The following is a 24,392-nucleotide window of genomic DNA, read 5'->3' as shown; positions in this document are numbered from 1 at the left end:
TCTATTTTCCCCTGGAGGGTTAGGGGTTTTGAGTTGTTTTGGTGGCGTGGAATGGGGCCCCTTCATTCATTTGGAATTGGTCAAGCTAAACAAAGGACAGTGTGTGCTATTGCCAGACCCGGAACTTCAGGGAATCAAAACTGGCCCTGAACGAACCTCTCTGAGGATGAGGGAGAAACTGCAAGTTTACCATCTTAATTATATCTCTGTGTTCCCTCTCCACATCTGTCTCCCTATCAGGGATCTGCCTAACTCCTGGTCTCTCGCTTCCTTAGAAAATTGTTATTGTTTCTGAATCTGTTGCTCTTCTCAGAAAGGATTTTACTATCCTTGTACATAGGGAGTGTCTTGTTCTTTAAAAGAACGGAGAATATCCCGTTCAGAGATATTCTCCCTACCCCCAGTGTATAATTTTTTAAAAATTAGATTTTTATTTATGGATACATGTATGAGCCTGCAAGAATACGTGTGTTACATCTGAGCAGGAGCCCTCAGAAGCCAAAAGAGATCTTTGGGTTACCTGAAGCTGGAGTTATGAGCAGTTGTGAGCCACCAGGTGAATGCTGAGACCTGGGTCTTCAGCAAGAGAAGCAAGTGCTCATCTCTCCAGCCAAGAGTATAGACCTCTTAGGAGTGATAACATAGTGGATGACTTATGAAATTTTAACTTCTTTTTAATTCTTAATTTGGGGGGGGGGCATTTGGGGTGGTTTGGTGAGTCTTTACTTGGCTAGCTTGCCTGACAGTCTGAGTTTTGGTCCCCAGAACTTCATGTAAATAAAGGTGAAAGAAAAACTGATCCCACAAAGTTGTTCTCTGAATTCCACAAACATATGAGACAAACACAACAACAACAAATAATAAAAGAAAAATCGTGTTGGCGGTGGCAAGATGGCTTAGTGTAGTAAGTCATCTTTTTATCCCGGGAACTCACATGGTGAAAGGGTCCCTGATCCATCTTTCAGCTGTGGCTGTGGCATTCGATGGCACCCCCTCCCTCCCCCCACACACAGATAAAGGTTTTAAAAAGAAAAAATTAATTGTAGAGCCAGGTGTAGTGGGGACATGGCAAAGGCAGGAAGATTTCTGTGAGTTCCAGGCCAGCCAGGACTACATAAAGACCCCACCTAAAAAGCACTTAGAGCCTGGAGACATGGCTCAGCACCCCATAACCCACACAGCTCACAAATGTCTAACTTCAGTTTCAGGGGAATCAGGTTCCCTCTTCTGGCCTACACCAGCACCAGGCATGCAAGTGGTACACAAACATACATGTAGGCAAAACATCCACACATAAAACATGCAAGTTAAAAAAGTGAAAGTAACCCATTAAAACGTACGTTTTAACTTATTGATTGATGGAGACCGTGTCTTGCTGTATATATCCTTGGCTGGCCTTGACCATGAGATCCTTAGAGATAAGACCCTACAGCCAGAGTTACAAAGTAGAAGCTCCTACTCCCGGTTTAACTTTTATTATATTGTTTTATTTGTCTTTGTAATACTAGAAATTAAATCCAAGACTTTGCAGTTCAGGAAAGAGCTCTATCATTCAGTTGTACTACCAGGCTTATTTAATATGATCTCACCATGACCTAAATTCCTGGACTCTAAACACTCCTATTCTGTCTACTATTCAGTTCCTGAATGTGCTCCCTGCATGTCTTAGTCAGGGTTTCACTGCTGTGAACAGACACCATGATCAAGGCAACTCTTATAAGAATTTACATTTAATTGGGGCTGGCTTACAGGTTCAGAGGTTCAGTCCCTTATCACCAAGGTGGGAGCATGGCAGCATCCAGGCAGGCATGGTGCAGGAGGAGCTGAGAGTTCTACATCTTCATCTGGAGGCTACTAGGAAAATACTGACCTTCAGGCAGCTAGGACAAGGGCATTAAAGCCCACGCCCACAGTGACACACCTACTCAAACAGGGTCACACCTCCTAATAGTGCCACTCCCTGGACCAAACATACACAAACCATCACACTGCATCTCCTATTTCTCCCACCCAAACCCTGACACTTCTGCATCTCTGTCCTTTCCAGATATGCTAGAAATGAAACTTTCCTTTTTCTGCCCTACCACTATCAAGGTAGGATTGATAGTCACCTCTCCTTTCTGTCCCCCACATTCAAAGGTAGCAGCCCTCTGCTTCCTGTGTCTTTATTCTTTCCTTTGTAGCCCACAGACTTACAGCTTTGTGCTTACATGGCTCTGGGCTCCTGGCTCTAGTTTCTCTTCCCTTCAATTAAGTCTCTATTCCACGCGTGGTGGATTTCCATTGCCATTCCTGTCTCCTATCCTGTCTCATCTCTGGCCAGTTTGAGGAGGGTGGACCAACAAATTTTTAATGGTATACCCCTAAATATTTTGCTATTTCTTGGACTTTACTCATCATTTTCGTCTACCAGGAGTTGTCTGGCACCTGGATTGTACAAATCTCAATCTTCTCTATCCTAAGACCTAGCCTACCCTTTCTCAGGGCCCTCCAAATGGTTTACTTGCAAGTTACATTGGGTATACTTGCTTTTCATTTCGGTTTCACAAAATTGAAAACCGCTCTCCCACAAATCTATGACAATGGCTTCAGATCAAAGATTCCAACTTCCCACTGGAGAGTTGGCTCAGTAGTTAAGTACTACTTACAGAGGTATCTTCTAGCATTCATTGTTTCCTTTACTCGGGCTCTCTTATGGTGTTTCGTTGTGTTGTTAGTTATTAATTCTTGGTTCTTCTTCGTTCTGGAGATTGGCTGTGGTAAGGTTATTTCTTCGTTGTGTGTACAACAAGTAACGGTGCACAAAGCATAGTGGAAGTAATAAGTAGCAAGTCGAGAGGTATAATAATCAGCTGTTTTAATCAGTTTCTAGTTTCTAGTGTAGAACCTAGCACAGAAATGCAAAACGGAGAATTTGGAGCCTCTTGAGTGAAGGAATGTATTAAACGGAGAACTGGGAATTGCTTGTTCTGACACTGAGAGGAAGGTATCTGTTAAGAGGCGTGTGGCGAAAGTCTGGAATCAAGGACAAAAAACAGATGTGAGAGCGTCAGTATCCGCCCAGAGAGTGGCAGTGGTGGTGAGGGGGCGGTCATATTTCTCTAAATTTAGGATAGTAGTGATCCCTGTCAGAATCCATCAGTATGCCATTCCAATAAGCTCAGACTGAATTCTAACACTGATAAGAAATGGACTAAAATATAATCTGGGTTTGTTTTCTTTTTGTCCCGCAGGTAGGCGTTCAAAGAAACAGCAAATGTATCCTTTTCTAAGAAAGAGAGAAAGTTTAGTTTGTGTGGCCCTATAGCTCAGGGGTTAGAGCACTGGTCTTGTAAACCAGGGGTCGCGAGTTCAAATCTCGCTGGGGCCTCAGTCTACTTAGACTTTTGGGCGCACGGTTTTCCACCCGAAAGGACTCTGTCGCAATGTTTCCCAAGGCGCGCGGTTACTTTTTACTGCCGACGCGGAGCTCCAGTTCAATCCCGCACCCTTATGCTCTCTGCACTCCGAGAAAGTGAGGCATTCGCTGACAGCCTGCTGCGCGCACCGCGCCCGAGATCGGAAAATTGACCCCCTGCAAGAGCTGGTCAGGGAGGGACAGAAACAGGATTGGCCCCCGCATGCTGTACCGGGAGGCTAAGTCCGCACACAGGCCTCTGGGTACAGGAGCGGGAAGCCGGGGGATCCCGATACTTCTCTGTCTCGCGCAGGAAATAAACTAATCCATAGAATGAACTCAAAGAGGCTGTGGTTATGACTTCCGGGAAAAAGAATGGCCTTTCTCCAAGGAGAGCGTCTTTACTGTGAGGTGCTGAGGTTAAACCTGGGATCTCACGCTGGCTAACCACACTACCACCAAGCCACGCCTCCAGCCCTGGGTTTCCTAGCTGTCGTGGCATCCCACGCCATCCCACCCGCAGAGTGTCGCGCGGTCCGGGTGCAGAGCGCTCGTTTTCGGATCTCTGGTGCCCGCTTCGCCGCATGCGTGCACCCACTCGGCGGCAGGCATCCTCAGAGCTCTGGCTTTGACGGGAGGGCAGGACGGTCACCTCGGCGGGGTGTCCCGAGCTTCTTGTGCGGGCGGGGCACGACACACGCGCCGCCATCCGCACGGCCTAGTCGGCGGCTTCTACCTACTGAAAACCGCTTTCTGAAAAGACCCATATGTGCTTCCCTTCGATAGCTCAGCTGGTAGAGCGGAGGACTGTAGGTGAATCCGTTGCAGCCATCCTTAGGTCGCTGGTTCGATTCCGGCTCGAAGGAGTAGCCAGTATTTTGGGCTCTTTATTCAATGTGTGATTACGACAGTGTGTCCTTACAACAATCTCTCTTTCCTGAGAATGTTCAAATATGCTTTGCCCAATCGCAACCTATCTCTAATTGAACAGAAAAGTTAATCTTGGAGTTCAGTTTCCGCCTCTCTCAGTGTTTACTTTTAGTTTCTGAGTCTACTCTGCTGCCCTTTGTCCGAAGTCCAGACATCAAAGACTGGAAAGTACAGAACCTTGTGGGCATGTTTGTTTGTGTACATGGTTTTTCAGCGCTCTGATGGCCCGCCGGACTCTCATTTGCCGAACACAACTTCTAACTGACCCCGGTGATTGCCCCACCAACAATAAAGAGACACTTTATTCCCTTAAGTATTTTATGTAATATTTGACGTTGAGTTGGAGACGAGGCTGGAAGAGTATAAAGTCCAGACTGAGGAAATACTTTAAACAAGGGAAGTGAGATTGAAAACGCAATTCTTATTCAGGAAAACTGCGAAGGTCTACAGAATATCAGAACAAGAGCAAACTTATCTGCCACCAGCCTAACTGGCTCCCCGCAGCCTCCTCCTGCCCCCAGTATTTCGTTGTGCCGCCTGCCTGCCTGTAAGATTTTGTGGCTGCAGAGGTGGTAGCAAGTATGTGGAACACGTCCCGCGCTTGTCCGAGATTCAGGACTCTGCTGCCCCGCAGCTGGGCTCCACCCGGAGAAAGCAGCGCCAACCGGCTCGCTCCAGGCTCCTTCTGGAATAACTAATCAGGCAGGCCTGTGACTTGAAAGCTGAAAAGCTGCCTCCTCTGATCCCATTCTGAGCCTTGAGTTGCCCGGACATGGATAGAGAATAAGAAGGGATAGGTCTGGAATTAATTGGTGGGACTTTGCAAAAATTGAGCGGTAATTAAATAATATGAAAAGAATTTTTCTCTGTGAGAAGAAAAAGAAGAAAACCGCTGGAGCATCTTGAGAGCATGCTGTGTCACAACATGCTAGACTGATAAGTAGTGAGCAACAAAATCATATCGCGGCTCGTTGGTCTAGGGGTATGATTCTCGCTTTGGGTGCGAGAGGTCCCGGGTTCAAATCCCGGACGAGCCCTGTCCTTTTAGTCTTTAGTAACTGATGGAGGAAAAAAGTTCACTAGTCTACAAACTTTCTCGTGAATTGTCGATCCTACTAAAGGAAGCGGCATCACATAACTATACAAAAGAAGGGAAGCACAGAGTTTCTAGGTTCCTGGAGCTCCCCAGGGGAGAAACTTCCAGGGTCTCCCTAGCAGGTCTGGAGGTCCTCGAGACATCTACCAGTCCGATTTCTGTACAGAAATCCACATTGTCTGCTTGGAGGTTGGGGTTAATGTTTTGGGTTTTGCAGGCAGGCCCATTGGGGAGGAGCATCCCTGGAAGAAATGGGGTGCGGTCCCAGCCACCGAGGTTGGAACGCCCACCCTCCACTCCTTTGCGCCCCGCCCCAATCTGTTTGCGTGGCCAGGCAACACCGACCTCACCCATATTGGCGACGAGATTCCAAAGGAAATTTCATTTCTTCCATTCGCCATCCCCCCAGGAAAGGAGAAACAAAGCCGCCGACTCCAGTTCCGCGTCCAGGTGGGTTTCTACTCCTGTCCCTTCATGGTTTGGCTATGGAAGTCCCTTCCTAAGGACAGTTGTGGGGCTCTTGGGAGACGACTTCTCGACTTCTCCGGTCTGACTGAGGGGCTAAGGTGTGGTGGGGATCAACACGGTTTCCACAGTTTACTTTCCCCATCTTGCCAGGGTCCAGCGTGGATGGCCATTGTCTAGAACCCGGGCTCAGACGGGGCAGTGGAATCTGCGAAGGGAAGAATTCCAACAAGCCCGCGTTTGCTTAGATTAAAAAAAAAATTGAGGGTTCCTAGGTTGATATCAGATTTGTGGTGCAGGTCTGTCAAGGTTGTGCAAGCATAAGTGGTGTTTTCGTTTTCTATTTCCTGTCTCCCTCCCTTAACTCATCGTTAAGTGTGTTGTGAAACTTTTGGAGAAGTGCCAACAGCATCCTTTATGCCTTCTTTCTGGACAGTTGGGATTCTCTATGTCTGAACAGCACATCCAACCGTGCTAGTGCAATGATGGAGAATCATTGTTTCAGAAGGAAGATAGAAAACTTGTCCTTATATTGGGACAACTCCAGTGGGCCAAGTTCTTGCATCTGTGATGGCAGTAATCTTATAGTCAGTCCATACATGCAATCGTTAGAAACCTCAGTTAGCATACCAGTCTGCACAGTTTCTGGCCAACTCAGAAAAGCTGCCTGAGCTTTTTTTTTTCACACAGCGAGCACCACGCAGCGCTGAGCCAGTTAGTGTTGCTAGTCGCAGCGGCTTAAATTCAAGAAACAGTATGATGATAATAGGGAGAGGTCAGATGTTTGGGAGATTTATGGAAATAACCAGTGTTAAGTAATTTTCCAATATTACTTTAAACATGAGCTTTGATTTTTCTAGAAATCATTCCGATGGGATATAAAAGTTGTGTCGTGCATTGGAAAGCTCCAGTCACAGGAACACCAACTGCTCGTTGGTCAATTAATATCCCTTTCTTTGTTCTTCAATTCCCTCTTCCTTAAAATGAAGGTTGAGAGATCATCTCATTTTGATTGCATGGGGCGATGGGACCTTAGTAACACGATTCAGATTATGTGGAGTCGAAGCTTAGTTTAACCAGGGTTGATACAAAAAGTGAATGGCTCAGCTTGTCAGGGTGCATGAGCCTCCCTCTCTCCCTTGTTCTTTCTACACCCCGCAAACACCGTGGAGGCATTATTAGTGTGACTCCAAGCATAGATTAAAAAGTGTACCAATGCAGGCTGGTAAAACATCTCGAGATTTTTCCATTGTTTGTACGTTTGAGTAAAGAGCACTCTCTGTAAACAGTTATTTTCAGAGTAGCTGCAAGCCACGAGTAAGCCAGAGAACAGTATGTTGGGAAGTAAATGTTTAATTTGTATCTTGTTTGGAAATGTAGGGATGTCATCAGGACTTTGTACCCATTCTTCCTGAACCAGCAGCATCCTCACTCCTGGGGGGGGGGGGGTCCTCCCCATTCCTGGGGGGTCTGCCTCACTCCTCAGGGGGTCCTCCTGTGAGCTTTCCTTTTTTAGTTGTTACTTCTGTTACTGATTGAGTAGTATGTTAGCACTGTAAAGGAATTTTCACAGTGCCCCCATACCTTTCGCTTCATAATGAGCCCTAAGGACAGAGTCAAACAAACTCTGTATAAAGGAGGAAATGCACCAACACTAGAATTATTAGAAGAAGAATTTCATGCCTCGTGTGTCCATAGATACTGCTGGTTTGGAGAAAAGACACATAAAAATTCCAGGAAAGGAGGATGGCTTTCAGGAGGTTAAAAGTTTTAACAAATACTTTTAAAAATTGGCAGTCGTTTTATACGAATTAAAAATCCTGACAAAGATACAATATTCAGGCCTTAGGATGTGGCTGTATGTATCATATGTGAAGTCCTGGGTTTGAGCCCTGGAAAACACACACACACACACACACACACACACACACACACACACACTGTTTTCCCTTGCACCTTAATAAAATACAAAACTTTTTAAAAATACTCATTTCTGTTTCACTATGTGCCAAGTTGGGTCAGGGGGAAAGAGCCCTGGTTTTTTGTCAGGGATGTGAGCAGGATCTAAATCTAAGCCTGAGTTGTCAGGTGAGGGGCCAGCGACTTCAGGGATGAGTCCGCCTGCTCTCTGGCACTCTGACATTGCTCTAAAAGAGGAATCTGCTGTGTTTGAGCAAGTGTCAGACTTGTGGATTTTGTGTCTGCATGTGCGCTTCGGGAAGGGTGAAGCGCCTCTGTTCTGTGGTTGTTTATCAGAAAAGGGCCATACTGATATGTCATCTCTGGGTTTGGGAGTTGGCTGATACTTCCCCTGGGGATTGATGAAGCCATCCGGGTGTTGCAATGGATTGGCTGCTCTCCTAACAATGAGTGGTTGATGGCTCTAGAACTCAGTCTTTCCACATCTGTTTAAAAGTGATGTGTGATTAAGTTAAAAGAGGCACCACCATACACGGTATGTTTGCCCACTGAGCATTTCGGTGCCAGGCTGGATACCAGTAAAGAGACCTCAGCTTGAAGGACCCGAGTGCTATCCTCTGTACTTCTGAAACAGTTTAAATGCTGGCATTTGTCAGGGCACAGCTTGGCACTTGTCTAATGGACACCTGGTCAGGACGTGACTAGGTCTCCCTTTCAGGAGACTCTAGTACCCCAAAGTCAGGCTGCAACAGCTTGGTCAGCTCACAGCTCCAGGCTCATTTCCTTTCAGCTTACAGTGCAGAAGGGAGGGGGAGCAGACAAGGACAAAGGGGAGCTTCAAGCTGGGCTGTGCCTCAACAAAGCTGAAAAGTGTTGAGGTTTGTGCCCCTTCCAGGTCTTCACACCACCCACTCTTCTCCTCAGTCTGTCAGGTCCTGTTCTTAGGAAGTGTGCCCATTGGGACGTGCACATTTTGGGCAGCTTTTGCTTGTTTGCTTGTTTGTTGAGACAGGATTTCTCTGCATAGCTCTGGCTGTCCTAGAACTAGCCCTGTAGACCAAGCTGACCTGAAACTCACAGAGATCCACCTGCCTCTGCCTTCCAAGTGCTGGGATTAAGGGGCTGCTTTTTACAGAGGTTATGCTCCTAGAGTTTACTGTGGTCAAGAACAAGAGCTCATTGGTGAAGGCAAACCAGCTGATTCTAGAACTTTTTGCAGACAAGAGTAGAACACTCCCTCTGGGGTCATTTCAACACTTGCATGACCTCATCAGACCCCAGGGGAAGTGTCAGCAAGCTCCCATAGCCAGAGATTGCTCTGCCTAGCACTCAAATCTATTTAATAACTGCTACCAAATCTTCCATCTTGGAACCTTTAAAGAGAACCCCAGAAAGTTTTGTGCTTAGAGGCTCTAGGTCAGTTGATGAGGACTTATGTGTCAGTCACTAAGAATATAGAAATGAGTAAGCAAATATTCTTCTCTGGAAAGGGTCCACCCAATGGAGAGACAATGAGATTAACTAACTCAAAGGAGCATTGACAGCCCACGTCTTTAGTTACACCAACCGGAAGTAAATCCAGATCCACCCCGCCTATACCGTGGGTCCTCTAGATCAGAGTCGTCTTCTCCAAGTGTTCCCAAGCTCAGGTGTGAGCATGCCTGCAAGTCAGTGCCCCAAGGCTACCTGTTTGCATCGTTCCTGCTTCAGCTTCCTGAGGGAGACCAGTTCCTGCCACACAGAGGACCAGCCTTGCTGAGAAAGTCCGAGGATACTCACGTGCTGTATTCTTCCTCCTGCTCGAGCAAGTCAGCTGATGCTGTAGTTCTGACCCAGACTCACCTCAAACATCCCCAACAAGGTTCTCCCACATCGAGAGATGCTTCCCCCCACCCCCACTCCACCTCTACTCCACTAACAACCTGTAGGTCTTTTCCCCCTATATTTGCTTTTAGAAATTAGTACAGCTTAAATCACACACAAATATCTACACAATGATGGAGCAAAATCTAGAAATTGGCAAAAAGCTAAAATATTGCAATCTTGCCTAGACACAAGATAAATTTTAAAAATTGTATGTATTTATTTTTCTTCTATATATGGGTATTTTGTCTGAATGTATGTCTGTGTACCACACCTATGCAATGCCTGGGGAGGCCAGATGCAGGCATCACCACAAATGGTTGTGAACTGCCATGTGGGTGCTAAGAACTGAGCCTGAGTCCTCTGAAGAGTAGCCAGTAACCATTGAGTTGTCTGTCCAGTCCTGAAGATAAATATGTAAGAACAATTCTAGTAAACTTCTTCACTACCTCACTGTGTACTTTCTGGGTATTAGAAGTCTGATCCCTGTGGCTCGTCTACTGTTCACTCCTGGCGTTACCTCATAGGCAGAGCAGAAGTACACAATACCTTCTGTACATAATTCTGATAATGCTTAGATGTAGACAACTGGTTTTACAACTGTGCTTTAAAGAACAGGAGGTTGAGTAGCCAGATTTTGTTTCCTGTGGATGGAGGGAGGGAAGAGGAGCCCAGGAAGCGCTGTAAATGTATTTCTGGGGCTTGAAGAGGAGGGGGCACAGCCGCTCACCCCTTCCTCTAGACTTCTTCCAAAGTAGTTCCTCAAGTCGACCTTAACGTCAGAGATAGTAAGTTTTTGTATCTATGGTACCGTGAAACTTCAGTCCTACCCTGAGCAAGGGTAAGGACCATACACACAAGGAAAGAGGCAGCTTAGGAACAAAAGGCCATGCTTAGCAAACATTACCATCACTAAAGAAACGTCTGGTCCACCAGGTGGTTAATATTTGACCCAGTCATGCTCAGGGAAAAGGTGAATGACTCCTTGTTTGTCCATGATTAGTGTCCTTGGTTTACAAGTCTCTGCCAAAGGAGAGATCCTTAGATAGGCTCTTCCCACCCCCTCACACGAGCACTACATATAACCAGACTGAGAGGAGTCTCTAGCTTCACACTTCACGACCCTGTCTCCAGGAGCACACAGCTAGACCCGTTCCCAGTTGGAGGAGAGCTGGCCAGCTTCTGTAAGATCCTTCCCTGCTCTGCTTCTTTTCCTCCGTGCTCTTTCTAGCCGTTCATCTGTATCGGTGAAACCAATTAACCCCACTTATGCTTTCTGGACCCAAACTCACGCATTAAAAAGAAAACGAGTAAGAGTCAAAATTTAAAATGAAAAACAGGTTTCTTTGGGGGTGGTTTGTATAATGGGATTTCGAGCAAGGAGATGGAGATATAGGAGAGTTTCTTAAGTTGTGATTAAAAGCCCCCAAAGTCTTAGGAAGCTGTTTTCTGAAAGACTTCTGACCTGTCATGTTTCCTTTCATAACGAGCATGTGGCTTGGCGGGAATAATAAGAAAAACTCCAATCCTGGTGATGGTGGCGCACACCTTTAATCTCAGCACTGGGGTGGCAGAGGTAGGCAGATCTCTGTGAGTTTGAGGCCAGCCTGGTCTACAGCGAGAGTTCTAGGACAGCCAGGACTACACAGAGAAAGCCTGTCTTGAAAAGGAAAATTGAAAAAGAAAAGAAAAAGAAAAGAAAAAGAAAAACCCCAAACCAGGAAGTGCTTTTGGCAGTACTTCCTCCTCCTTTAAAAACAAAACTTATGGATGCTCTTTAAAAACAAAGTGGAACATGAACCAAGATCAAAGATGGCAGGTTAAGGGAAGAAAGGAGGAAAGATGAGGAAGAAGACTGGGCACCTGGAGTTCCGGCTTCTTGCTGTTCCGGCTTCCGCCTGGACTGTTGCGGGGATACGCAGAGTAGCCAGAGTGTACCTAGGAGAAGGGTGTTTATCACACTGCCACCCCTGCAGCAGGAGGGTCGCCACATCTCTAGGCTACAAAGCACTGCCAACCGGGAAAACCAGAGAACGTTGATTCCTGTGAGCACTACGGGGTTAGGAATGGATAAACTGAGTCTGCGGGAGAGTTGGAACTACTCCACTACAGAAATCCAAAGGACAGCCATTGTTGTGTATGTGACTAAGGTTCGGCACGTTTGGCTGTGGCAGATTTACATCTGCACCCTTGATAAACCGGCTCTCGCTTGTTTTCTCACAATTATACCTTGCCTGGCTTTGAGGGACCATTTAGAATTAAATACATTGAGTGAGACAGTTTTAAGGGAGTGGACAGTAGACACTGGTGGTTGAGGTGTGCGGCTGGAAGTTGCTTTCTGGATGTTTTAGAGAAGTGAAGTCATAAGGAGAGACTGCGTTGGGTGAGTTGTTAAAAATTAATGTGCAATTTTTGCAAATTAGAAACAAGCAACCCCTTTTCCTGGCCACATAGGCCTGAGAGCTTTCAAAAGTCTAAGTAGCAAGTGCATTTTTAGGATGGAAAAACCCTGTGTAGTATTAGTCTCTTCATGGTACATGGGCTTGGCTTACACAGAGAGCCTTCAGGGAAGATGTGTTCCAGTGAAATGGGACCAAGGTTACCCCACCCCTGATTTCTTCCCATTGGTACCTTGTACCATCAACTGAGGTTATATAAAAGTTGTCTCTGCAATTCCAATGTTGCTAGATTTGGCTACTGGAACCGATAAAGAATCTATTAGCTTAGTGAGAACCATAGACTTTCAAAGCTGGAAACCCTCTCATGTATGGATGGTAAAGCGTAGGCCTAAAGAGAAAAAGGAAGTTAATACCAGAGCGATATTGAGAGTCTGATGTAAGCCAGCACTATGACTCAAGGTGAAGAATACAGATCCCGCTCAGTTGTAGGTTATGCAGCAGCAGGAAATGTGGATAGGCAAATGGTTGTTTGCCTAAGATCCCATGAGCAATGGTGTGTTTGGAAACAGTAGCCATGAAACCTGATAGCTGGTAAATATTTGCTTTATGATATCCTTAGCATTTGCGTCCTCCACGTTATGGCTTTTGTCTTGGTGTCCCAAACACCCAAAGTCTGGCAAGTTTAGGCACTCTGAGTGAGCCTGCCAGTTCCCACTCCCCACAACCTGGGTTTTAAGTATAGGTTGGCACCTCCACAAGAGCCAGCTGTCCTCCTATGGCAACAGCCCTCTCTACTGCTGCCACCTGCTGATCCTTTTGAGTATTACCAGCTCTTGTTATTTTGTTTGTTTAGATTGGCATAGCCAGGCTAGTCCCAAAACGTGCCGCAGTCCTCCTTGCCTACTCTGCTATTGCAGGCATGCGTGCACTATCACACATAGATATTTCTCATTTCTAAAGAGAACTCACATCCAGGAGAGAGCATCCCAAAGCAAACGTAGAGCTCTGCAAGTGGGTGTCATGCACCCCGGCAGCTCTGGGGACGCAGACGCCAGCCACACATAAATGTTGGCAGCTCTTTAGGGGTAGCTGTGCCTTCTGCACTTGTGCACCATCTTTTCTCAATAAACAACAACAAAAAAACGCACTCACGTTTGATTCTGTTACAGATCATAATCTGCATGCTTTATGGAAGTTTGTGATTTCAGCTCTGTGAAATGACTGAGAATTTGGTGTTCTTTATGGCCTTATACCAAGTTTGTCTGTGGTTATCATGAAACAGAGAGGATGGGCTAGTGTCAGATGCTAATTAGAAGGACAGTTCACTTTCCACTCCATCACTTGTCTTCCACATGCTCAGTAGAGCCTTAGACCCCCGACCTCCTCGATTCCAAGATATACTCCAGACCCTGCACTACTGAGCAGACTGTAGGCTGAGTGCCAGAATCTCAGCCTTCTACACACACACGCACACACACATGCACACGCACGCACACACACACACACACCAGCACATACATGTATGCATGTGTGTGCACAAACAAGTTAAAAGTAAAAGTGTTCAGACTTACACATAAGAGAAAGACAATATAAAATTAATGGTTAACTTAATGCAGCTGAAAATGTGCCACACTTCAGGGTAGAAACAAAACAAAACTTACATGGGGCTGATTTTCTTTTTAAGTAATATTTCTTTAGGCTGAAAGACTCAACATTCTTTGTATTTATTTATTGGCTGATTTACAGACAAGGTCTCCTGTATCTTAGGCTGTCCTTGAACTGGCTACAGAGCCAAAGATGACCTTGAACTTCCAATTCCAATTCCTGCCTCCACCTCCCTAGAATTACATAAACTAGGTGAGATCTTAAGGAAGATCCAGAGTTTGGGGCCAGACTAGGCTACGTAGCAAGACCCAGGCTCAAAATAAAACAAAAAAATCAAACTTAAAAGTTGATTTTTCCTGTTAAATGTGGGGGCACCCATAGTTTTCTGATATGAGGGGGGTTTTGTGTGGAGACACAGGCTTGTGTATGTTTCTCAGAAGCCATCTTCCATGTTTTCTGAGGCCCAAAACTCACCAATTACAAGGCTGGCTTTGTAGGGATCCTTGTGTTTCTACCTCCTCAGAACCAGGCTTACAAGTGCTTGCCATCCAGTCCTCCTTTTTACTTACTTAGCCATTTCCTCCCTGTAGCTGTCTTTTCAGGTTTATTTTTATTATTTTAAGTTAAGTGCATGTGTGTGTGTGTCTGTGGGCAGGTGTGTGTAAGAATGTTCCTGGTGCCCACAGAGGCCCAAGGCATTGGATCCCTCGGAGCCCGAGTTGCTGTTGGCTGTGAGCAGCTTGGTTTGGGCACTGGGACCTGAACTCAGGTTCTCTGAAGAGTAATATGCACTTTTAACTTCTGGGTCATCTCTGCAGCCCAGCCATGAAGAGGGTTTTTAAGTCTCGGGATGATCTTTTTGTATCTTCTGAAATGAACTAAGGATATTATCAGAAACTGCTCGATATCTTCCTATTATCTCCCAGTTCTCAAAATTTCAAATTTCCTAAGAAGTAACATCTTAAAAAGTCTATAAGAAGGTCAAACTCCAGCAGAAGACACTTATGGTCCTATGGTGTGTGATTAACAGATACATGTGGTGCAGGGTAAGCCAAGGGCTCTGGGAAGGTGATGGTAGAGTCTTCTCTCCTCCTTTTCAGAGATATCTTACAGGGAAATTTTAAGATCTCAGTTTTGTTTTGTTTTGTGTTTCATTTTACCACACTGTAAGATCATTCGCCTATGCTAACAGTATTACAAATGTAGGAGACACTAGAAAATATTCTCTCAGATCATCCAAAAAGCTTCTGAAGTAGGCCACTCTGAAGATCAAGCTTGAGTTCCCCCATTTGCTTTGTAAGAGTCTCTTCCAGGCCCACTTCAGGTACCATGTAACACGTTCCATTCTTGCTATGCACTGCATAGTAACTCTGCCCTCTGGGAGAAGTAGACCTGCACCCTTCATCCCAAGTTGATCTTCTCTACAGCTTTCTTCATTGATGTGGAACTGAGTGAATGCCTGGAATCCCATCTCAGTAGCCTTGGGGGATGGGCTGTCCTCGTGTTCTCATCCCCTGAAGTTATTCTTCATGGCTCTCAGCTCCTGCGTTACCATCCTTCTCACCTCAGGAACCCCCATTTCTTCCCCATGGATGCTACATTTCTGTTTTGTGCTTTTCTGGTTTTCTTTCTTCCTGACCCTCCCTCAACAAACAAACAAACAAACAAACAAACAAACAAACAAACAAACACCAAAAACAGAGTCTTCTACATGACCAATCTAGTGTGGAACTCCAGGATTCAAGCAATCCTCCTGTCTCTGTTTCCTAAGGAGCTGGGCCTTACACACACACACTGCACCTGCCCTTGGTCTATCTTAATGGTCTTTGTGCCCTAGGATCTAGCACAGTTTCTTGGGTAATGTTTGTTATCAAGTTAAGTACTAGATGAATTAAGAATATAAATAGATTTTGTAGTGGTAGAGACGCTGGTGAACCTAAGAATAGAGGAAGATGATTGTTCCATGGTGTCAGTTAGGGAGGCCAAGGCACAGATGGAATTAGGTAGCTGAGGACACGGCTTTATCATGTCCTTTCAGAGAGGAATGTCTCCACCCACTTAGTCTAAGTTAGAAAGTGGCTCTATGGCCCAACCACTCCTGCTTTTTGCCCTTGGCAGGAATCTCTGTTGGAAGAGATGACGATGGGCCCAGGCCTTTTGTTCTTGGTCTTCTTGCTGGGTCTGGTTGCGGCCCCTCCAACTCTGGCTCAGGATGACTCCAGGTACACAAAATTCCTGACTCAGCACCATGATGCCAAGCCAAAGGGCCGGGACGACAGATACTGCGAAAGTATGATGAAGAGAAGAGGCCTAACCTCGCCCTGCAAAGATGTCAACACCTTTATCCATGGCAACAAGGGCACCATCAAGACCATCTGTGGAGCGAATGGAAGCCCTTACAGAGAAAACTTAAGAATAAGCAAGTCTCCCTTCCAGGTCACCACTTGCAAGCATACAGGAGGGTCTCCCCGGCCTCCATGCCGGTACCGAGCCTCTGCAGGGTTCAAACATGTTGTTATTGCCTGTGAGAATGGCTTGCCTGTCCACTTCGATGAGTCTTTTTTCAGTCTGTAGTCAGCAGGCCCTGGCACAGACCTAGCTTTTGCTTTCTTTTTTGCTTCATCTCTCCTCATAGCCCAGAACACTAGTTCCAGTGTTCACTGTCAGGGGCCAGAAAATGAACTATCTGAAACAAACGTTTTCTGATTTACAATGCACAGAAATAAAGATGTCTCAAAAGCCATTAAGAATCAGTCTGGAAAATTACTAGTTCCTAGTAAATTTAGCTTTTCCTGTTTTCTCTCCCAGCTGTTCCCCAGGGGAAAGGGGCTGGAAGAAAGATATTCTTCCTTATCTGTTAGTCAATGGGAAGGGAGATTTCATCTTTCTATGGTGTTGAGGATGAAAACTGATTTACAGACAAGACAAGGAATTTTCAAAAGAGCCAGTTTGTCTATTAAGTAATAGGTCACTAAAGGAGCCCTTTGGGAAGGAGTTTAAGATCAAGAGCCAGCACACCAACGGCATCCTCCCCGCCTGCTCCACCCCTATGGCCTGAGATTGTCAGCACCCAGGGGACAGACAGGGCATCAGGCTGCCATCCTCAGCCACCTAATGCATCCCCTTAATTTTTTTAAGGACCTCAACTCTGGCCAAACTAGATTCACAGTTTCACACAGAAAGAAAACTTAAGACTAGCCTGCGAGAAGCAGAGTTGGAGACTTTTATCAGTTTATCAGTGATAATTCTGACATAGACTGTGAACAGAAAGGTTGTGAGAGAGGGAAGTGAGGCATGTGCAAATGTGGGTATGGGCTTAATATGATTAAGAGAGTCATGTATGATTGCCTTAATATTGATCATATGTACATGCCTCTCAAGCCACACCGTAAAAGGGTGTAAGGACATCCCTCCTTTTTTCCTCTGTTTAAAATATTACTTATTTTACTTTGTTTTATTATATGTGTTTTGTCTGCATGTATGTATGTGCACCACATATGTGCCTGGTGCCCAGGGAGGTCAGAAGAGGTGTTGGATCCCCTGGAACTGGAGTTACAGATGGTCTTGGTGAATGCTGGGATCCAAACCCAGGTCCTCTGCAAGAACAGCAAGTGTTTCTAAGTGCTGAGCCACCTCACGACCCCTTTTCTGTCTTTTGATAGGTGGGACCATAGGGTGGCTCAGGGGATGTCTTAGATGGAATTATAATTTGCAAAGGTAGAATCAAGAACTGCCAGGGTTGCACAAGGGGTTTAGTACACATCTCCTTGAAAAGAAGGGTTTTCTTTGTTCTTGGAAAGCACAGGTTTACTACTGGCCAGGGGTGAAGGCCTTAAGCAGTTGTTAATTATGATGGAATATTTGCTTCCCAGGCTGCCAAGTAAGGGATTTCTTCCCCTTCCCATAGCCCCTCAAACTTTCCTTTTTAATCCATTGAGTGTCTGTCCAGGTCGTAAGCAAGGATTAATTCTCATGGAATACTCCCAAGATCTTAATTTGTCATAGCTATTTTATTTAAAACTAAAAAACTTGTCTATTTTATGTTATTCTCTCATTAATCTTTTACTTTACTGAATGATATTTGACAACCGTGGGGTTTAAAGGAAGTCATAGAAAGATTATTTTCCTTCCATTCTTCAGCCAGATTTGCTTCAAGTATAAAAGCTGTGTATAAACCTAGCTTGCTGGCTGCTGTCAGATGCACAGGCTTAGTAGATAATGTCCTGTTAGCAAAGGCTTATGAACACATGCCTAGGTATTTTATTTAGAAAAAATTGCTAAATGTAAAACCACCAAAGCCCCACTTTCCCTGTGCTAAAGCTCTGGCCAGTACCTGAGTAAGCCCAGCCTTCCTGAGTATCTAGATTTAGGAAGGGTTTGAGAAGTGGGCTGCGGGTACATGCTCAGCACAGGAAGAGCCACCATTGCTTCAGAAAACAGGTACAGGATTTTCAAATGTCACTCATTAGAAAAGTTGGCCTAAGGTGCTTGCCACCAGGACTGATGAACCAACCGAGTTTTATTTGGGAACTCACATGGTAGAAGGAGACAATGTACTCCTACAAATCAATCACCAATCAATCATCCATCAATTACATGAGTAGATGGGGAAGCAGTTTGAATACAGTCCTGTTTGTTTGTTTGTTTGTTTGTTTTGGTATGGAGTCTCTTTGCTCTATAATAACACAAAGCTGTTTAGGGTGAAACATCAAATTACAGATAGGTATTGTGTCTCAGAAATAAACCGTTTGAGAAGCTGAAGACAAAGTCCTTCATGATTGCTGGCCGTGTAAGAAAAAGACAAGAAAATCTCCCAGATTTCATGGAATGGTGATGTGTAAGGAAGAACAGTCAATGGGAGAGGAAACTCCCTTGGGACACAGACCTCCAATTTTTTGAGAGTGTAAGTAACTCTTCAAAATAAAGAGAGTCAGCAATACCAAATGCAACACACCGTAGGCATTCATTATGAAGAAAGTAGAGGAAACCCAGAAAAACAAAGGTGGTCAACAGCTCCCAAGGCGAGCTGTTCTTGAAGACCATGCCTTCCTCTGATCTGTAAGAGTCAACCCAGGGCCCACTGCAGCACTGAGTGCTTCTTGTTCTCCTATGCACTGTTAGTATTGCTGCCTTCTGGGAGGAGGAGACCTGCCTCCCTTCACCTTGAGTGATTCTGCTGTCAAGCCTTTCCTCATAGGTACATGCTCAAGGACAAAATGGACAAATGGGGAACAATTGCCAGCCTTTACTGACCACTTACTGTGTGGGAGGCCCTGTGATAAGACCTTCCATTAAATTTTTAAAAATCGATTTCTCACAATATTGCAACAAACAGGTGTTGCTACAGTTCTGTAGCTTATATGGTGAGACACTAAAAAAGGTTAAAGAATCTCCCCAAACCACACACTGTTCCAGTCTTCATCCCATTGCTATGACAAATCGTTGAAACTAATCAACTTAAAAAGACAAAAGGTTTTGTTTTGACCTATCGCTTTGGTACCTACACAGGGTCATTGAATTATGGCAGGAGAGCATGGCAGAGCGGCTGCTTGCCTCGTGGCATCAGGAAACAAAGGGAGAAGGAAGAAGCTGAGGTCATTTTAAGGACTCCTTAGGGGTATCCCCTCAGTGACCTAAATTCCTCCCAACACCACCACCCTGGGGACCAAGCCTTTAATACCTGGGCCTTTGTGGAACTTTGAAAACCTGAACGATAGCAGCTAGTACAGGGGATCATGGTGTCAAAAGAAGTTCTTATTGTACAGTGTGAGAGCCTTTGGGGGGAAATCCTGGTTAAAACGAGGTATGTACTAAGATAGGTTGAAAAGCACCCCCTCCTCTCGCGCGCTGTCTCTCTTTCTTGTAGTCAGAAGTCACTTGGACTTCTGGCACGCCTACCTCTCCCGCCTAAGTGTTGGGATTACAAGTGTGCACCACCATGCCTGGTAGCATGTGATGCTAAGGAGAGAATCCAGGGCTTCATGCTCGCTAGGCTAGCACTCAGCAGCCTCCAAGGATGCTAATACCTGTAGCAGTGCTCTCTCTGATCTACAGCTGTAGGCGCAGAATCAAGGCATAGAGCCTAATGTCTTTATGTGCAAAGACGCGGCTGTGAATACGGGGACGTGTCAAGGATAATAATTACATTTGATTGTGGTAATTATCACTCATCGAAGCATGGGCCTGAGGTAGAATAGAGTAAGCTATAAGCCGTTTTAGCGGCGTGTGTGATCTGCTTTCATGGGGCCGCATCTTTGAAGAAGAGCGCAGTGGTGTCTGTATGCATCAAACCATCTCAGAAGGAGACTGCTCTTGGACGGTGCCTGCAGTGATGGATCGGCTTGACTCTTAAAAATAAACTATCTTCATTACTTTAGGGTGCCCTCTTCTTTTGTATCAGGAATGATGTTTATTTGCTCTTGTCAATCAACTCGCAAGTCAATCTGAGGACTGGCCACCAGATGGCAGCATCTCCTAGTCATTCCGTAAGCCACTCCTGCAGAAAAGTAACTGGCCATGCCTTTATTATCCCCGTTTTTGTTTGTTTAAACAATATATTTATTAATTCTGTAAGAATTTCATACAGTGTATTTTGATCATCTTCACTTTCCTCTATTCCTCCCAGATCTGTCCCCCACTATCCCTCCCATTCAACTTCACGACCTTCCTTTTTATTTTTTAAAACTCATTGTGTCCAGTTTCTTCTGCCCAAATACTCTCGGGTGTGGGATTGCGTTCTGGAGCATGGTCAACCTTCTGGAAGTCACACCCTTAAAGCAAGCTGGCTTTTCCTCTCTAAGTCACCACGACTTGCCAATTGATCCTTAGTCAGCAGTGAGTTTGTGGCCACCTCTCCCCTCCAGGCTGGGATCTTGTCTGGCTTGAGTTTGTGTGGTCTTGTGCATGCTGTATCAACAGCTGTGAGTATAGATGTGCACGTGCCCTGTTGTGCCCAGAAAAGGTCTCATTGTTGTCATCCCTGCCTCACAATCTTTCCACCCCCTCCCTCCAAATAGTCCCTGAGCCTTGGGCCAAGGCGATGCTAGTTTCTAAGAGAAGAGTAGAGTTTCCCCAGAAGATGTAATTGTGATTTAGTCCACTAGCACAATAGTCACAGTTGAGGAGAGGAGGGGAGAGGAGGGGAAGGGAGGGGAGGGGAGAAGGGGAGAGGGGGAAGGAGAGGAGGGGGAGGGGAGAGGAGAGGAGGGGGAGGGGAGAGGAGGAAGGGGGAAGGGAAGAGAGGGGAGAGGAGAGGAGAGGACAGGAGAGGACAGGAGAGGACAGGAGAGGAGAGACTAGGCAGAAGCTTGTTCTACCTTATCTTCCTTCATTTCCTGGGTGCAAGGCATTCACATCAATGCATAATCTTGCTCTGACCTGAGTCTATCTACACTTTTGGGAACCGAAGTTTCCAGACCACCAAACACTCCCTAAAGATCATACTAGCCAATTCTCTTACAAAACCCCCAAACTCCAGTTTTATGTAGATTTATCTTTCCTTGTTTTAGACTCTAGTCAGGCAGGCCTGGGCAACTAACCACCCAGTCATGTCTGCTCTGACTTGCTCTGTTAGCTGTACCGCCTGTCACTTAGTAAAGAGGACAGTGTTTGCTTTCAAGGAAGGCCGCGTTGACAAACTGGCCACTCTCAGAGAAAAGGGTACCAAAGGGGAGGGCAGGAAGAAGGGGGGCATATTACACAGGAGGGGGAAGGGAGGGTTTTAAGTAGATTTTACTTTGCCTTCTCAGTACCTCTCCAGAGCCCAGTCCTTACCATTCTCTCGTTCTTGTTTTCTTCTCAAGCACTTTCTAGGGAACGATGGACCTACAGAGGACCCAGTCCTTGCTTCTGCTCTTGGTGCTGACCCTGCTGGTGTTAGGGCTTGTACAGCCCTCCTATGGCCAGGATCGGATGTACCAACGGTTCCTTCGACAGCATGTGGACCCTCAGGCGACAGGTGGCAGTGACAACTACTGCAACGTGATGATGCAGAGGCGGAAGATGACTTCTTCCCAGTGCAAACGCTTCAATACCTTCATCCACGAAGACATCTGGAACATTAGTGGCATCTGCAGTACCACCAATATCCAATGCAAGAATGGCAATATGAACTGTCATGAAGGGGTAATGAAGGTCACAGACTGCAGAGAGACAGGGAGCTCTAAGGCCCCCAACTGTAGATACAGGGCGAGAGCCAGCACTAGGCGAGTTGTCATTGCCTGTGAGGGTAGCCCAGAGGTTCCAGTGCACTTTGACAGATAGATGCTGTTACAGCTGGTAGTTGACCTCTGAGTCAGTGAGAATGGCAATGAAAGCCCCAGGCTTTGTTTCCTTTGCTCGTGTCTTATGCTCACATATATCCAGCATAACCCATGGTATTAAGTGCATCCCATCCGAGAGAAGAAAGAAGCCTCTCCTCATAGCACTGATGGCTTGGTTCTCCCAGATTTTATCCCCTGGACATTATGCATGACATGTATTAAGACAGTATTTCAACTATTATAAAGAGCTTTCTCTGTACAACTTGTCTTATTCCAATCCTCTAACACCCCTTCACGCTGATTCTGCTACTTTATTTAGAAACTTAGAGTTAAAGGATTTGATAACCATAAAAACAGTGGAAGATCTCAGACAAAAATCCAACTGAATGGGCTACTTTCTTATATACGCTTTTTGTTATTCCTAAATGTCATCGTTAGGGAAGCCACTAATAGTTTGGAAATAGGAACTGAAGAGATGCCTCTGTGGTTAAGAGCACTGGCTGCTTTTCTAGAAGACCCAGGTTCAATTCCCAGCACCCACAGGGCAGCTCACAACTGTCTGTAACCCAGCTCTAGGTGATCTGACACCTTCACCCAGACATACATGTAGGCAGAACACCAATGCATATAAAATTAAAATAAAGAGTTCAGAAATAACATATTGGCAAAATGAGAGTTACCTGGTATTATTTTGGTTTGTGACTACTAAGATTCTTTTTTTAAATGTATGAAAAATGTGGTAAATCACTGATTTGTTTACCCTTTTCTTCCGAAAGACTTTCAATATTTTATTATAATAAAGAGCTGTATGTTGAGCCAACTGTGTCTGGACTTGTGTTCTGCTCTTTTTCAGTTCCTCTGTAGTCTGTGAACTCTCAAGCCCCTTAGTGTCCCTGTACACTCTGGTCAAATACAAATGGCCCTTAGATCCATCACAACATCTGACTTTGTCTCCTTTACTCCACTGAAAGTGATCCCTCTCATACACAAGACCTGAAATAAGAACTCAGAGGTGGTCTTTCTAAAAAGCACCAATTCTTCGTGCAGCTAACTGAGAGTGCTCTGCACTATTTGGCATCATTGATGTTTACAACTGCATATTCCCAATGGGTGACTGACAGTAGGCTAACAAAGCTGACATTTCTGGCTGCATGTGATTTTTCCTTTCTGAATCTTCTGTGGTCAAATAGATTCCAAGATCAACAGGTCTGATGGATAAAAAGAGAGTAATGTCTTTTCTCTTTAAGGATTGTGTGTGTGTGTGTGTGTGTGTGTGTACATGCATGCATGCAAGTGTGCATGCATGTGCATGTGCAGTGCTCAGGAAGAGGTCAAAGGTTATCTCTTTTCACCATGAATTCCAGGGACTAAACTCAGGCTGTCAGACTTGTTAGGGCAAGTATTTTTATGTACTGAGCCATCTCACTGGCCCAGACAATGACTCTGTCTAACCTGAGATAATAGCCGGACCACAGAAACTGCTTACCACTGCTTGCCCCCATCCCCTGCATATTCTTAGCACTTTTGCTAGCGCCTTGGAAATGGTTAAAGATGCCAGGTTCCTAGCCTTACCAGCACACTCGGTTAAAGCTCTACTTGTCATTCCACTGTTACCTTTTCTATTTGGTTTGATGTTTCAGTGGCCAGACCTCACTTCTTGGGACCACAAAAGTAAAGCCTTGTGCCTAGTTTAATAACATCCATTCCTTCCCACTTTGGACATTTAATAGAACATTACTCTAAAGATGTTGGCTGCTTAAAGAAGTGTACGTGTGAGAGGTAAACTGATACTTGAATAATAGCAAATAGGAAATGAAACTTGATTTGAATTTCCCTTACCTGACTTAAGCAGAGGATCCCTCAAAGTACAGCCAGGAAGCAAGTACTCCAAGGCAATTATGTAAATAAACAAACAGTACTTGAAGCATGGAATGCCAGTTGGTTCAAGAGAAAATGTTCCTTGAAACAACACATCTGTATAAATACATTTAGGGTAGGAAAGAGAATGGAGGAGAATCCTCTCCTGGACACCTTCGGGCAGCCATGAGAGTTGGTCACTGTATTTGCTTTAGTTCTGACACTGAGCATTGACACTTGACACTTCCTGAGTGACAGGACAGTCTTGTTCACAGTACCTTTGATCACACCTGACTTTATGCTAATGAAATTACTTAGAGTAAGACTCTTAGTAATCTCAAGATAAGCAAGTCACTAAAAACACCAAGTGTTTGGAGAGTTGAAACTTTCTGCCCTTCTTAACAGACTTTAGGAATTAGGGCAGAGCGACTGGGAGTTCAACTCTATACATCTCTTAGACAAGAGCATCTAAGAGTCTGTGAAGATGCTGCAGGAGTTATGTCCCCAAAGGGGCCTGGACATGCCACGGGATGGAACATGTCCTAACCTTCCCTTATGCATCATCTCTGCTGGTGGAAGTGGAAAACTTCACAATACAG

The 24,392-nt window shown here is 45.3% G+C and overlaps 2 protein-coding genes and 3 non-coding genes across 8 annotated transcripts; all 5 read left to right on the top strand.

Annotated features, from left to right (window-relative positions):
- The first annotated feature begins 3,297 nt into the window (after positions 1-3,297).
- Trnat-ugu (transfer RNA threonine (anticodon UGU)) lies at positions 3,298-3,370 on the top strand. The gene has a single exon. It is a non-coding gene; the product is annotated as a tRNA-Thr (tRNA).
- Positions 3,371-4,173: 803 nt separating this feature from the next.
- On the top strand, positions 4,174-4,263 carry Trnay-gua (transfer RNA tyrosine (anticodon GUA)). Its single transcript is given in 2 exon segments — positions 4,174-4,210; positions 4,228-4,263. It is a non-coding gene; the product is annotated as a tRNA-Tyr (tRNA).
- Positions 4,264-5,292: 1,029 nt separating this feature from the next.
- On the top strand, positions 5,293-5,364 carry Trnap-ugg (transfer RNA proline (anticodon UGG)). Its single transcript has one exon. It is a non-coding gene; the product is annotated as a tRNA-Pro (tRNA).
- Positions 5,365-5,731: 367 nt separating this feature from the next.
- Rnase4 (ribonuclease A family member 4) lies at positions 5,732-22,756 on the top strand. Of its 3 annotated transcripts, none has more exons than XM_034498844.2 (2): positions 5,732-5,873; positions 21,478-22,756. In XM_034498844.2, the coding sequence occupies exon 2, from the start codon at positions 21,494-21,496 to the stop codon at positions 21,935-21,937; it is 444 nt and encodes a 147-aa protein (XP_034354735.1). In that variant the 5' UTR covers positions 5,732-5,873; positions 21,478-21,493; the 3' UTR covers positions 21,938-22,756. The 3 variants fall into 3 exon arrangements, with proteins under 3 accessions (XP_034354735.1, XP_076787189.1, XP_076787190.1); XM_076931074.1 differs by lacking the exon at positions 5,732-5,873 and adding an exon at positions 10,716-10,855; XM_076931075.1 differs by lacking the exon at positions 5,732-5,873 and adding an exon at positions 10,963-10,981.
- Positions 5,741-16,418, top strand: Ang (angiogenin). 2 transcript variants are annotated; one of them, XM_034498845.2, is made up of 2 exons: positions 5,741-5,873; positions 15,794-16,418. In XM_034498845.2, exon 2 carries the CDS (start codon positions 15,812-15,814, stop codon positions 16,247-16,249), a length of 438 nt encoding a protein of 145 aa, XP_034354736.1. In that variant the 5' UTR covers positions 5,741-5,873; positions 15,794-15,811; the 3' UTR covers positions 16,250-16,418. The 2 variants fall into 2 exon arrangements, with proteins under 2 accessions (XP_034354736.1, XP_034354738.1); XM_034498847.2 differs by lacking the exon at positions 5,741-5,873 and adding an exon at positions 10,718-10,855.
- Positions 22,757-24,392: the final 1,636 nt, after the last annotated feature.

Source organism: Arvicanthis niloticus, chromosome 3, assembly GCF_011762505.2.
Source record: "Arvicanthis niloticus isolate mArvNil1 chromosome 3, mArvNil1.pat.X, whole genome shotgun sequence".
In the NCBI taxonomy this organism is placed as follows: domain Eukaryota; kingdom Metazoa; phylum Chordata; class Mammalia; order Rodentia; family Muridae; genus Arvicanthis; species Arvicanthis niloticus.
Note: the sequence above shows the minus strand (reverse complement) of the source record. Positions and strands in the feature narration are given on the sequence as shown.

What these genes read in the sequence shown, in the direction of transcription:
- Ang (XM_034498845.2), top strand. Translation starts at nt 15,812, where the DNA reads ATGACGATGGGCCCAGGCCTTTTGTTCTTGGTCTTCTTGCTGGGTCTG.
- Rnase4 (XM_034498844.2), top strand. Translation starts at nt 21,494, where the DNA reads ATGGACCTACAGAGGACCCAGTCCTTGCTTCTGCTCTTGGTGCTGACC.